The 15,229-nt window shown below is 44.8% G+C and overlaps 1 protein-coding gene across 1 annotated transcript in view; it reads right to left on the bottom strand.

Moving 5' to 3' along the window:
* Positions 1–15,229, bottom strand: part of VWA3B (von Willebrand factor A domain containing 3B) — a 347,179-nt gene that overhangs the window by 290,705 nt on the left and 41,245 nt on the right. The window contains exon 6 of the mRNA XM_073589743.1: positions 7,330–7,499. Coding sequence (XP_073445844.1) covers positions 7,330–7,499 — 170 coding nt within the window. The remainder of the gene's footprint in view (positions 1–7,329; positions 7,500–15,229) is intronic.

Consider the following 15,229-nt stretch of genomic DNA (forward strand, 5'->3'; position numbering starts at 1 on the left):
TACCTATGGGAGTGATTAACGGGGGGGTTATTTACTTTTTATTTCATTTTAATCACTGTGAGAGTGATCAAAATGAATTAATGGAATCTGCAGCCATTTTCCAAGATGGCGGCGCCCATGATCCGGGACCGCGGGACACCGGGAGCGACAGCAGCACTCAGAAGGTACTGGGGGGTGAGGGGAGGTGATCGGAAGGTGGGAGGGAGCGGAGGGAAGGCGGGGGGAGCAGATGAGGACAGCGGCGGTAGATCGCCGCTGTCATTCAGCGGTGGGGGCCAGATCGCCCCCGTTAACCGGTGGGGGGTCGGATAGGTGTCTCCAGCCATGTCCGATGCTACTGCAGTATCGGCCATGGCTGGATTGTAATATTTCATCAAATTTCATTGATGAAATATTACTGTCACTCTGATTGGCTGTTTCACTTTTAACAGCCAATCAGAGGGATCGTAGCCTCGTGGGGGCGAAGCCACCCCCCCTGTGGTGAAGTACAAAGCCCCCTGTATCTGCCGGTCAGGTGACCTTTCATTGACCCCGGTCACCCGACCCACAGGGGGGCTTTAAAGTCATGACACAGCATATGCATCATTGGTCGGAATGGCACCGACTTTCATGACGAATACACTGTCACTGGTCGAGAAGGGGTTAATGGATTGCTGCTGAACCCGTTCTAACTGATGATTACTAGACATGTAAACTTAGCCTAAGCTGACATGACCATATAAAAATTTGTCTTGTTTTCATCAAAAATAAAAACTGGTGATCTTTCATCTGTATTGTCATCTGTATGTTCTTTTTTTACATTTGTATGGCTTTTGATTTATATATCAGCAGTAGTGCTGGATATTCGGTTTCAGCCTAACAGTTATGCCGGGGTCAGACTTGCGTCAAACTCGCACGAGTCTCGCACCTCAAAATCCAGCACTGCCGCCGCAACCACTCAGGACCCGAGTGTGCGGTTGCATAGAAATACATGCAGCCGTACACTCTGGTGTCGGCGGCAGTGCCGACCATTCCATTGAGGTGCGAGACTTGTGTGAGTTTCTCGCAAGTCTGACCCCAGCCTTAAAAAAAAGTTTGGGTTCGGGTACCAGAACAGTACGAACGAACCTGAACCCGGACCCCATTCACTTGTGCATGACAGCATGGCAAACACTGTATTAGGAATCTGTGTCCTGCCATACTTATGCAGAGATCCAGATCCTCACATTTGTCTCCAGAGGCTAAGTCCTTTCAGCCAGCTTCTGAGCATGCTCCTGGAATGAGCTCCCATTGGAGTACAGGAGTCAGGTGCTCAGGTCCTGCTCCTGATTCCATTGGCTTAGCTCAGGGCTCTGGAGATTTCTGGCAGGTCCCGTACGCTATAAAAAGTGCGCATGGCTGCTATGCCATGCGCTAGTATTTTCATACTGCTGCTGTATGTATAGTGATGGATGCTTGGACTGGTGACTGACTTATTAAGAAACCCCTTCCCTCTGATAATACGATTGTGTGAGTGATTGGGCAGCCGCCAGTAGCAGCGCCAGCGTGCTCCTTCTATTCCTGTCTCAGCAGCTAGCGTCCTGCATCGCGCCAGAGATGTCGCGGTGTCTCCGCTGAGGCTCCGTTCACACCGCGCTGCGATTGCAGTTCCTCGAGCGTTCGCAGTTGCGACGTCTCGCACCTCTTTTTCACAGTAGGTCTTGTTTGAGTAGTTCTGACATTTAAGACTGCTCCTGTGACCCTTTATTACCATGGCGCTGTTGTTCTGTGGCTTAAACAGACACAGCGTTTTTGTGTGCTTTAAGGTTGCGGCTCTGTGTCTTTAACAGAGCTCTTGCTTCAGTGCACTCCGGGTGCAGTTAACCCTGTGCACATTAATACCATAGTGCTCTGCCTCTCTAGCAGCGGTCATATCACCTGCCGCACAGTGGACCCCGAGTTTTCTTAGTGCCTTCCGCCACTCCTAGCACACTGCTTCTGATCCGCTTTAAAAACATTATTTAGAGCACAGGCGCCGGCTGATAAATACTTCTATCAGCCACGCCTGCTCTTGCTGTTATTCATGGCAGCAGGCATAGGCGGATGGGAGCAGTAGTCCACACCAATAACCGGAGTTAAACTTTATACCTCCAATCACAGCTGCAGGCTCATGCTGTCATTTGACAGTGTGGAAACCGCTGCTGTCTGACCGGGCGGTAATGATTTTACCGCCGATCTGAAGCAGTGCTTGCCGTGCTGTCATGCACATACTGTTTGGGGGGCTGAACCCGAACAGTAACATGGATTTCCTGGTGAAGTCTGTATTCGGTGTCTGTAACTGAACAGTAGGTGTTCCGTACGGACGCCGAACTTTACTGTTCGGGTTTGCCCATCTATAATCAGTAGTTAATAAAATTTGCAAAAAAAAATGCCGTTTACTATGTTAAGAATTTAAATATATCCACAAAAATTCGATGCTATACACTGTGTGCACAATTATTTTATTAGGCAATTTGTAGTTTTGATGATTAAACATTTTATTGAACAAGTACCTTTTTGACTGTTTTCAACAAAACTTTTGATGATTCTGAGATCACACTCCAATATCTTAGAAGTTTCTAGAGTGCTGCATCCCTCTGTAAAACTTGTAACAATTTTTGACTTTCTAGAGTCAGGTAGAGAAGCATGCTCATCAACATTTTAATTCTTTAAATATATTTCAGTCCTCATATTATTTCCCAATGTGTACTTACAATTGCTCATTTATCTTTCATACCAAGTTAATTATTCTTTTTTCCATCGGGTCCATAATCTGCCACTGGAAATATAGGGGTTTCCACGTTACTCGTCCCAAATCCAAATGCCCCCCTCCTTCTGAGCCCCAATGTGCCTAAACCACAGTAAGCGGCCACATATTCAGCATTATTTTATTAGGGACAGCCCAATTAACAATATATGGGGTGCATGTTGCCAGAAGCACAAGCTGGGCTCAATGTATTGGGGCGCTACAATATATGGCGCCTCTACACTGTATGGGGGCATGATGTATGGGCACTAAACTGGCAAATTTTCAGTTCTCCAGAATAAAGCACGGTGTGGATGTTACAAAATAGTAGCTGCCATTTAATAATTCTTTGAGAGCTGCAATTTCAACAATGGGATCACTTTTGCATTTTTACTGCTGTTCTGGCACCTTAGCAGCTCTGCAAATGTCAGCCGCAAACTATTTCAGCAAAATCTGTGCTTCAAAAGCCAAATAGCATTCCTTCCTTCTCAGCCCTGACATGTGGCCAAACTGTAGTTTCTGAAGACATTTGGGGCATCACCACTTTCAGGAGAAATTGTGTTATATTTCCACATCCTAATGTTATAAAATTATGTGATGCACCTGTGGGTTCAAAATATTCACTACACCCCCAGATGAAATGCTTAAGAAGTGAAGTTTCCAATATTGGGTCACCTGAGGGTGTTTCTTCTGATCTGGCACCTCAGGGGCACAGGTAATGGAGCCCACAATCTATTCAAACAGAATCTGTGTCCTAAAAGCCAAGTAGCGCTCCTTCCAATCCGATCCCTTCATGTGTTGAAAGAGTAGTATACGACCACATTTGGGGTACTGCCAGGTTCGGTAAAAATTGCAGAACAAACTACTGGGTCCATTTTCTCCTATAACCCCTCTTGGAAATTATAAATTTGGTGCCAAATCAATATTTAATGGAAAAAAATGTAATTTTTTTGTTTCATATCTAAATGTTATAAAGTTTTGTGCATCACCTGTAAGTTGAAAATGCTCAGCACACCCCTAGATGAATTTCTTAAGGGGTCTATTTCCAAAATGGGGTCACTTGGGGGGGCTTGCTACTGTTGTAGTATGACAGGGGCTCTGCAAATGCGACATAGCATTCACAATCTATTCCAGACAAATTTACACTCCAAAAACCAAATAGCTCTCTTTAATTTCCGAGCCCTGCAATGTGCCAAAACAACAGTTTTTGACTACAAATGGGCTATCTTCATGGTTGGAAGAAATTGTGTAACAATTTATGGTGTCTGGTTTTTCCTATTATCCATTGTGAAAATTGCAAATTTGGGGCTAAAACAACATAGCAGAAAAAAACAATTTTCATTTTCACATAATTTAAAAAAGTTCTGTAAATTGTCTCATCAGAGGGGAAGAGGGACTAGAACTCTAGTGCCACCTATTAAAAGTAGCAATCCTTAAAGTCAATGTCGACCCTTCAACGAGCCTTGTCACATGACTTAGGAAAAAAGCCAAGCCAGAATCTCAATTTGCAGACACTATGTTTAGGGGTACTGCCCCTCGTCAGTGCAAAGTGTGAGATCTGGTTTGGCTGTGTGAGAGGCATCTGACCGGAATCCAAGAAGTATTGTTTCTCCTTGTGGAAAATGACATGTTAAGCGTGCCGAGACGAGGAGACTTAAAGCTGCAATGCTACTTTTAATAGGTGGCTCTAGAGTTCTAGTCCTCGTCCTCTCTGAAGAGTCAATTTGCATATTTCCCACAGAAGTATTGCGGCTTTAAGTCTCTTCATCTTGGCATACTTAACATGTCACTCTCCACAAGGAGAAACGATACTTCTTGGAAAAAAGTTCTGTGAAACACCTAAGAGTTCAACATGCACAACACTCCCCTAGATGAATTTCTTAATGGGTCTAGTTTCCCAAAATGTGATCACTTGTAAAGCCAAGCTGTTTTGGTACCTCAGGGTGTCACAACTCTGTTGCCAGGTATCCCGGGATCAGGGGCTCCTTCCCTGTACCTAACGCTAGCTTGTACTGTTCCCTGAATTACTTCTTATGGTGAAGATGCCATGGACACGTACCTTGCCTTAGCTCCTGATTCCATCCTTAGTCTGTACGCTTCCTCCACTCAGAGAAGAGGGGAGTAGTAGTATACCGTAGGACACGAACCAGACTAACAAGGTAATATGAACAGGGGTAACAAAAAGTATCTAACATACAAATATACTCACACATATAACAATATAACAGAGAAATGCACCTAAGAGTAGAGGATGGGGTTAAACCAAAGCAGGAGAAGAAAGGGAATTATCACGCACTCAAAACTTAACAACAGTAACACAAATTAACCAACCAAATGCCTTCTCCTATAATAACCAACAACAACCTCCAGCCATGAACCATAAGCTACTCTGACAATGAGTGCTTGCCAGGGCTTAGTTTACATAGGAGATGGGAGTGGCTAACAGTGCACAGGTGAGAGCCTAAATGCTCCAGGATCTCTCACCAGAGCAGATTAACCCCTGCACTGCTGCCAAAAGAAATTCACACCATTTAATAAGAAGGTGAAGTGCTTCTAATCAGTGCAGGAGTAGGAAAAATTAGATGCTGTGGTCTTCTGGCTCCTCTCGGTCATGGTACTCGTAACACAGGGTCTCTACAAATAAGGCAGGATGTCTGCAATTTATTCCAGTCAAATTTACATTCCAAATACTAAATATCGCCTCTTACCTACCAAACCCTGCCGTGTGTCCAAACAACTCTTTGATCTGGCAGTGTCAGTCTCTTTAAGCGTGCATAAAGCGAGGTAGGCCATAATTTTGTGCATCTTTGAAAAGAGGAGACTGCTGAAAAGAGGCCAGATGGAGTCCAAAGTAACTCTACTGCCTAATTAAATTTAATGGATCCCTCGGCAGTTTCATCTGAAGCATGTCATTCAGAGATTTACATGGAAACCCCACTGTTGGAGCTCAGAATAAATATTATCCAAAATGTTATGTAAAATGTCCCCAATAAAAGCAAGTCCCCACTCAGGTCCTTTATATGTTAATGGAAATATAGGGGGCTTCCACGTTACTGGTAGCATAAAGGCTCTGGAAAAGCGCTTTGGCTCCTTGCATCCCAAAAGAAATCAAAGGAATTTCGTGCTCCGAAATCCATATGCCTCCCTCCTTTCAGGGCCCCACAGTGTGACCAAACCACATTTAGCATGCACTTGTTTGCCATTTATGTAGTGATGAGTCTATTTAATTTACAGGCTCCGTGTCTCCAGAAGCACAAGCTGGGCACAATGTACCGGCACTAAAATATACTCGGCATTACACTGGCATATTTGCAATTTTCACCCAAGAACATCCACTGATGCTTGTTTCTAGAAAACACCCATGGAGTCAAAATCACCACTACACCAGCAAATAAATTTCCAGAGGGGTGTAATTTAAAAAATGGGGGCTTTGTACAGTATATGGATGCCATCGATTACAGCCAATTTTTGCGCTCCAAAAGTTGAATGGTGCTCCTTTCCTTTTGAGCCCTGCAGTGCACCTAAGCAGTAGTTTTCCACCACATATGGGGTATCGGTGTATTCAGGATAAACAGCACAACAAATTGTACTGTCCATTTTCTCTTGTTACCCTTTAGACAAAGCAAAATTTGGGACTAAAGCAATATTTTTGTGGGAAAAAGTAAAATTTTCATTTTTTACTTCCACACTGCTTTAATTCCGGTGGAGCCTTTAAAGGGTTAATATACTTCTTGAATGTAGTTTTGAGCAATTTAAGGGGTGTAGTTTTTAAAATGGTGTCACCTTTGGGTATTTTCTGTCACATAGGCCCAAGTCACTTCAAATGGGATGTGGTCCCTAAAAAAAAATTGGTTTTGTAAATTTTGTTGGAAAAATGAGAAGCTACAGATAAACTTTTAGCCCTTTTTAATTCCTAACAAAAAAGCTATGTTTTAAAAATGATGCTTATGTAAAGTAGACATGTGGGAAATGTTATTTATTAACTGTTTTGTGTGGTATAGCTATCTGGTTTAAGGGCATAAAAATTAAAAGTTTACAAATTGCTAAATTTTCAAATTTTTGATATTTTCATAAATAAACACAAGTCATTTCGACCAGAATTTACCACTAACATGAAGTACAATATGTCACGAAAAAACAAACTCTGAAATACTGGGATATGTTGAAGCGTTCCAAAGTTCTAACCTCATAAAGTGAAACTGGTCAGAATTGAAAAACTTGGACTTGTGAGGAAAGTGAAAAGAGGCTGGGAGGTGAAGGCAGTTCTGACTGCGGCTGTTTACTGCCACTGTCAATCTCTGACAGAGGCATTTAACACACAACGGCAAAGAGCAAACATTCCACAGGCCCATTAGCGCACCCAAGACGTGACCATGGGGCTCCTATGAATTGTCATGACTGTCAGAGGTCTGCTGATGACCCCCATGGTGTCATTTCAACCCCCCTTGTGAAAGCCAGTGTTTAGCTGGCGCTTCTAGGAAATCATGATTTTAGCTATACATAGTAGGCAATAGTAAGAATTAGTGAAATTAAATAGCAGAATATAACGTAGAAGATCTCCCATATACATAATGTTGGCTACATACCTTCCTGATGTTTGCAGACTTAATTCATTCATCATTGTTATCGTCTCGGCTTTGTGTGGAATATAGCACACAACATGTAGAGGACAAGGGCTATATTCCATGGTTTGCTTCAATTTTTGTATCTTTGCCACCGGCATATCACCAACAGAAAAATAGTAAATTGCCTCAACCTGCAACATAAAATGCCACTCTAAATATATTACGTATGCCAAAGACTCTGTTCCATCTGAGCTGTTTTTTCTTGACAAAAACTAGTTAATACAATATATGGCTATGTTCACACGACCGTATAAACAAAGTCATCTGCTTGTCAACCAGAAAAAAAATGGATGATTTTTGATCTTTATTGTCATCCGTATGTTATCCTTTTAGCATTCATTTTTATAAATCAGCAGTGAATAAAATTTGTAAGACCAAATAAAGTTTCATCTGTTAATAATTCCAATATATCTATATAAACTGGATGTTACATGGTTGATCCGTATGAGATTTTTTTTTTTCATGCCTATAAATTATAATAGGCGAATATGGAAATATGGAAGAGACTACTGCCAATGCCAATTTTTTTCACGCAGAATTTGGTTAGTGTAAACAAAATGGTCTTTTGACTAGCGCAAATTAATAACGTTTGTCTGAGTGTTGTCCGTGTGAATTCAGTTTTTCTACAGACAACACTCAGACCGTAAATACGATTGCGTGTGAAAGTCCCCCTTGTAAGTGAGGATTAGAGAGCCTAAAAAAAGATCTCACAATGTCTGGCAAATGGTAACTGTGTCATACAGTTGGCATATGCCTGTAACAGCAGTGACCAGAGGTAGCTCTGATTACTGCTGTTTTAACCTATTTAAAGGGGTTGTTGCATCTTCTATCATCAGGAAAGCACTGATGCCCCGCCTCCTGTCTTCCTGCTTGCCAGGGAGCAATGTGCTCGTAAAGATTGAAAGTTTAGACCAGAGGCATGGTTATTCTGCTGGCCAGAACTGTGCGCTCTCCCATAGTATAACCACAGCTTTGCGTCTGCAGCATCGGAGGATAGCACGGAAAATCAAATTGACCAGATCCAGAAATCGGGTTAGCTTCAGAGCAGCATTTGAGGGTTCAAGGTAAAGAACTTGTGTCACATCCGTTTATGAACATGCTGTTGTACACTCCTGCTTTGGTCGCTATGTACCGTCGCAGTAAGATTACAGTTATTGCCGGATGCCGGAAGTTTTTAGAAACAACAACCTAAAGGACATAAATTCAAAAAAGAAACCAGAAAACAGCCTTACCAACACCAGGTCAGATCACAAATGCACAAGCAGGATGCAGCAGATCCAAATTATAAAGGCAGGAGAAGCACAGGTACAAACTACTGATGAAAGCAGCCACTCACAAGCCTACCAATTTATGGAGGGGGTACCTGCCTAGTGGCTTGTGCCAAGTCTTTCCAAAGTAACCTTTTTGAGCTTGTGGACTCTGACAGACATAACAACTTGAAAGTGAAAACTCACTGTCTATGTCATGATCCAGGCCGGGGTTTTGTTTTGTTTCTCCTTTCCCGGTCTGGTCATGTCAGGGGTTAATTTTCCTTGCCTCGTTCCTGCATCAGGTCTACTATATATCTGTGCTGCAACCTGTGTGCAGTGCCAGTTATATTGCTTGCCTTCGGCGTGTGTAGCTGGCTCTGGTGATTTCCTGATTTGTCCTGCTGCGTACATCTGACCCTACCCATGTCTGTTTACCTCCTTTCTGCCCGTCCCGGCTCCTTATCTCTCTGTGTGTTTGGATTCCCCGGTATTTGACTTTGGCTTGTCCATGACTTAACCCCTTCCCGACCTGTGATGCCACATAGGCGTCATGAAAGTCGGTGCCAATTTAACCTGTGACGCCTATGTGGAGTCATGGTGGGATCGCGTTCCTGCGGGTTGGGTGACCGGTGTAAGGTAGCACTTGTTAAACGTGTTGGGGATACTCGCTAGGCAGCCAAATAACCAGATCCGGCACAGGTTTTCCATAAAACATCATCAGTTCATGCGGTTTATTCAGGGATGATAAACCATAAACAGCCACAGAAAGTTCATGTCAACAGCATAGCGTCTATGACAGAGCTCCCCTCTGTTAAGCCTATACTCACACAGGTTATGCAATGTCCATTGCGCAGGCTTTCTAGCCTCACAGTTCTCACCCCATCAGGGTTACCTCATGCTTGCTTCACCACACTGCAGACATTCATTCCCTCTCTCTGGGAACTGCCAGACACTTGCAGCCATTAAACACAGCGTCCACCTGCTGTCAGGAAAGCAGCCTCATCTTCCAGACGAGACCTTCCAAAACGGACCAACCGGGTCCAAGCATTTACTCATGTGACCTACCCTGGGCACCTTATATGGTGCGTAGCCACGCCCACCGCGTCACATGGCTATGACCTCATCGCAGATCCTTCAAGCACACTCACATAGTCTTTACTATAGGCGTTTTCAAACACACCCCTTGGTGGATTTGTAGGCAGCTGTTTCTGCCCATCTCACCAGCTACCTGGAACGCTCTCCCTGACACAGTGTAACAGAAGCTCAGCAGTACCTATGCTGACCAACACACATGTTCAAGCTTCCATCCAAGCGCCACCCACCTTGAGATACATAATGGTCATTCAGTATCCTACCACTTATCCTCTCTCCTGGGACACCCACACAGCGACTCCTAGCGGACACAGTGGTCACTACACCACATACCTCCCCCCTTTGTTCAAACTTGTGGGGTTGAACACACAACATTACCCCGGGATCTCGAGACCAGGCACTCATTACCCCTTGCTCAACAAGTCGAGAGAACCGTCTCCATCTGTCATATGGCCTCATCCCTTCGTTAGGCCTCCCCTGCCCCAGCGGTTAGAATATCAGCCTTGGTCTTTGGCCTTCCAGTCACAGTCTGTCTGCGTCATCAGACACTGTTTAGTCTCCATCCTTTCTCTATCTGTTCCATTCCCCGGCCGCTCTCCTGGTTGGCGCGGTAATACGTCTTAGTTGAGCCTACTGTCATGCCTGAGTCAGACTCATTCAGTGTCTCACAGGGGCTAAGGTCTCTCAGCCTTGTACTGTCCATCGCACTGCCACTCGCCGATTTTTGATGTCCCTGCCTTGCTGACATTCTTCGGCCACCTGCCATGTCACTACTTGGAGGGACCCTTCGGGTCCTTACATCTTGGGTTGAAAGCAGCCGCCACCTTGTGTTCTGTACCTCTTTATTGATCCGCAGACGATCCAGCCTCAACTGCCCAATCTCTTGCAGGTACTCCACTCGATACTCCAAGAGCATCCGAAAATTTCTCAGGCTTTCCACGGAGCCAACCACCATGATGGGAATCCTACCCTCTTCACTGGATACCTGGTCTTCATCATCAGGAGGGATCCTCACCCTCACCACACCGGAGATATTTACAATGTCAAAGAAAAAATTGACCAGATCCGACAGGAAATTATCTCCCAATCACCTCATACCATGCACTGTCCTCCCTCCCCCACTGCATCGAACTCACTCTCTGATTTTGAACCAGTCACAGAAGAAGAAGTAAGCAGGCTCCTTGCATCTTCTCGCCCAACTACTTGCACCAGTGACCCATTTCCGTCACAGCTCCTTTAGTCCCTTTCCCCTGCTGTCACCCCTCACCTAACTAAAATATTTAACCTCTCTCTCTCTTCTGGTATTTTTCCCTTCTCATTTAAGCATGCCATCATACATCCACTACTTAAAAAACCATCCCTCGACCAAAACTGTGCCGCTAACTATAGACCTGTCTCTAATCTTCCCTTCATCTCTAAACTCCTGGAACGCCTGGTCCACTCCCGTCTTATCCGCTATCTCTCAGAAAACTCTCTTCTCGACCCTCTCCAATCCAGTTTCCGCTCTTTACACTCCACTGAAACTGCCCTCACTAAAGTCTCTAATGATCTGCTAACAGCTAAATCAAATGGTCACTACTCCATGCTAATTCTCTTGGATCTCTCTGCAGCATTCGACACTGTGGATCATCAGCTCCTCCTCACTATGCTCCGTTCCATTGGCCTGAAGGATACCGTTCTCTCCTGGTTCTCCTCCTATCTCTCCGACCGCTCCTTTACTGTATCTTTTGCCAGTTCCTCCTCCTCTCATCTTCCCCTTACTGTTGGGGTCCCCCAAGGATCGGTTCTAGGTCCCCTCCTCTTCTCCTTGTACACTGCCCCTATTGGTCAAACAATCAGTAGATTTGATTTCCAGTACCATCTCTATGCTGATGACACCCAATTATATGCTTCTTCTCCTGACATCACGCCAGCCTTTCTAGAAAACACCGGCGATTGTCTAAACGCTGTGTCTAATATCATGTCCTCACTATATCTGAAACTGAACCTGTCAAAGACTGAACTCCTGGTGTTTCCTCCCTCTACTAATGTACCTATACCCGACATTGCCATTTCTGTGTGTGGTTCCACTATTACTCCCCAGCAACAGGCCCGCTGTCTTGGGGTCATACTTGATTCCGAGCTTTCCTTTGCCCCCCACATTCGATCACTGGCTCGCTCTTGTCATCTGCACCTCAAAAACATTTCTAGAATTCGACCTTTTCTTACCTTTGACTCTGCAAAAACTCTTACTGTTTCTCTTATTCATTCTCGTCTCGACTATTGTAACTCTCTTCTAATCGGTCTCCCTCTTACCAAACTCTCCCCCCTCCAATCTGTCTTGAATGCTGCAGCCAGGATCATATTCCTCACCAATCGTTACACCGATGCCTCTACCTTGTGCCAGTCATTACACTGGCTATCCATCCACTCCAGAATTCAGTATAAACTTATTACCCTCACTCACAAAGCCCTCCATGGCTCAGCACCACCCTACATCTCCTCCCTTGTTTCAGTATACCACCCTACCCGCGCCCTCCGTTCTGCTGATGACCTGAGATTAGCATCCTCAATAGTCAGAACCTCCCACTCCCGTCTCCAAGACTTTACACGTGCTGCGCCAATTCTTTGGAATGCACTTCCCAGGTCAATACGATTAGTCCCCAATCCCCACAATTTTAAGCGTGTCCTGAAAACGCATTTATTCAGACTGGCCTACCACCCCAACACATTAACCTAATCTATCCCTGTGTGGCAGAGCCAAAAGTTTTACCATAACCAGGTTCCCTGCATCATGTTCCCACATGCTTTATGCCTCCATTAGCCCTCTGTGTCTGTACTGTTACACACTTAACATTATGACTGGTCCATACAATCAGGGTAACTGTTACCACCCACCTTTCGTGTCTCCCTCTTTCCTCATAGACTGTAAGCTTGCGAGCAGGGCCCTCTTTCCTCTTGGTATTTGTTATAATCTACTGTATGTGATTATTGTTATGCTGTAATGTCTATTGTCTGTACAAATCCCCGCTGAAATGTAAAGTGCTGCGGAATATGTCGGCGCTATAAAAATAAAATTTATTATTATTATTATTATTATTAATGTCTTGCATTACCTTCCCGAGTCTTCCAATGATTCTCCCAATCAGACCTTTGGGTACCGGAATGACAATCACCAAATTTTGCAGTCCTCGTCCGCTGCCCCTAGTAACAAGGCTACAACAATGCCCATAGCATTCTCCACCAATTGTAAGGTAGCGCTTGTTATACGTGTTGGGGACACTCGCTAGGTAGCCAAATAACCAGATCCGGCACGGGTATTCCATAAAACATCATCAGTTCATGCGGTTTATTCAGGCATCATAAACAGCCACAGAAAGTTCATATCAACAGCATAGCGTCTATGACAGAGCTCCCCTCTGTTAAGCCTGTACTCACACAGGTTATGCAGTGTCCATTGCGCAGGCTTTCTAGCCTCACAGTTCTCACCCTGTCAGGGTTACCTCATGGTTGAATCACCACACTGCAGACGTTCATTCCCTCTCCCAGGGAACTGTCAGTGTTATGAATGGGTCACCGAGGAGGAAAAAACAAAACAAGCTAAGTCCCAGAAAAACCAGAGAGGTTGGTAACTATGCAGATTGCAGATCCCTGATCCTAACCACACAACTAGCAGCAGCAGTGGAGCGTTCCTATGATGATCCTAGACGCCTTGTCACCGCCGGAGGACTAAATAAGAATAAAGCAAGAAAGGGGAAAACTAACTGCCCCAGAGCAGACCCCAAAGGAAAGACAGCCCCCACACATGTATTGACGGTGAAACAAGATGAAAACACAAAGAGAGGAAAATAGGCTGAGCAAACGATGGGGCCTGAACTAACTGGAAAGGACAGGAAAGGAAAGACACTGTCTGCAATCTGCCAAAAACCCTACAAAAATAATGTCCAACACTTCTGATAACAAAATTAACCCTGAAGTCACTAGACTTCTCCCACTATATCAGCACTCTGAAATATTCTGAGACAGAGCAAAAAGAGGCCAATATAATAGGGGACAAAAAGCAAATTGGCAAATACAGATAAATAAGAGTGGAAATTCAGCACAGCCCCAGTCGGGGCTGGCTGACCACACAAAAAACTGAATAGACCAACAAAATCAAGTGTGAACATTAGCAGAAAAAACTTAGCTTGAAATGACTGGAACAGAGCTGAACACCAAGAGCTGAAAAGCCAGAAGGAATCACCAGCACAAGAATAGGGCGTCGGCTGACTTAAATCCAGTCTGAAATTCCTGAGGTCCAATCGCCATCCTCATTATCAGGTGGCAGATCTCTACTGATTAAATCAGCCTCACTACCTCCTGTTACCACCAGAGGGAGCCTGGAAGGAGAACTCACAACTGGTAGACCAGAAAATGAACTCACAACATGTCAGACACTTGCAGCCATTAAACACAGCGTCCATCTGCTGTCAGGAAAGCAGCCTCATCTTTGAGATGAGACCTTCCAAAACGGACCAACCTCATGTGACCTACCCTGGCCACCTTATATGGTGCGTAGCCACACCCACCGCATTGCATGGCTATGACCTTATGGCAGGTCCTTCAAGCACACTCACATAGTCTTTACTATAGGCGTGTTGTGAATTCACTTTCTGGCCTACCTCTGGTTGCTAGTGAAGGTAGTGGAGCTGGTTGTATTGACAGAGGGGTCACAAGTTCTCTTTCTGGGCTCCCTATGGTGGTTACAGGAGGTAATGGAGCTGATCTAATTAACAGAGGCCTGCCACCTGATAAAGAGGAGGACGATTGGACATCTGGAGCTTTTGACTGGATTTAAGACAGCCGACTCCCTCTATCCCTGCTGGTGATTTTTTCCTGCCTCCTGAGGTCTTAGTTTCCAGTTCAGTCCCTGCATGCTCAAGCTAAGTGTTCTTTGCTATTGTTCACATTTGATTTGGTTTTGTCTATTCAGTTTTGTGTGGTCAGCCAGCCCCGGCTGGGGCTGTGCTGGATTTCCATCCTTTTGTTGCTGCTTGTGCCAGTTTGTTTTTTATCCCTTGTTGGATTGGCCTCTTTTTGCTCTGCTTTCAGAATATGCCAGAGTGCTGATATAGTGGGCGAAGTCTAGTGACTTCAGTATTTTTCTATCAGACGTGTTGGACATTTTTGCAGGGTTTTTTGCATGATTGCAGACAGTGTCTTTCCTTTCCTGTCCTGTCTAGTTAGTGTGGGCCCCATCCTTTGCTCAGCCTATTTTCCTGCCTGCGTTTGTGTTTCCATCTTGTCTCACCGACAATATATGTTTGGGGGCTATCTATCCCTTTGGGGTCTGCTCTGGGGCAGTTTGGATTTCCCCTTTCTTGCTTTAGGCTTATTTAGGTCTCCGGCTGTGTCGAGGTGTCTAGAATCATCGTAGGTACGCTCCACGGCTACTGCTAGTTGTGTGGATTGGATCAGGGGTCTGCAATCCGCTTAGTTACCAACCTCTCTGGTTTTCTGTGGCTTAGCTTGGTCTTGTTTTCCTCCTCGGTGACCCAATC

The sequence above is a fragment of the Dendrobates tinctorius genome, unplaced genomic scaffold (assembly GCF_039654945.1).
Source record: "Dendrobates tinctorius isolate UK_male_01 unplaced genomic scaffold, ASM3965494v1 ptg000112l, whole genome shotgun sequence".
Lineage (NCBI taxonomy): Eukaryota > Metazoa > Chordata > Amphibia > Anura > Dendrobatidae > Dendrobates > Dendrobates tinctorius.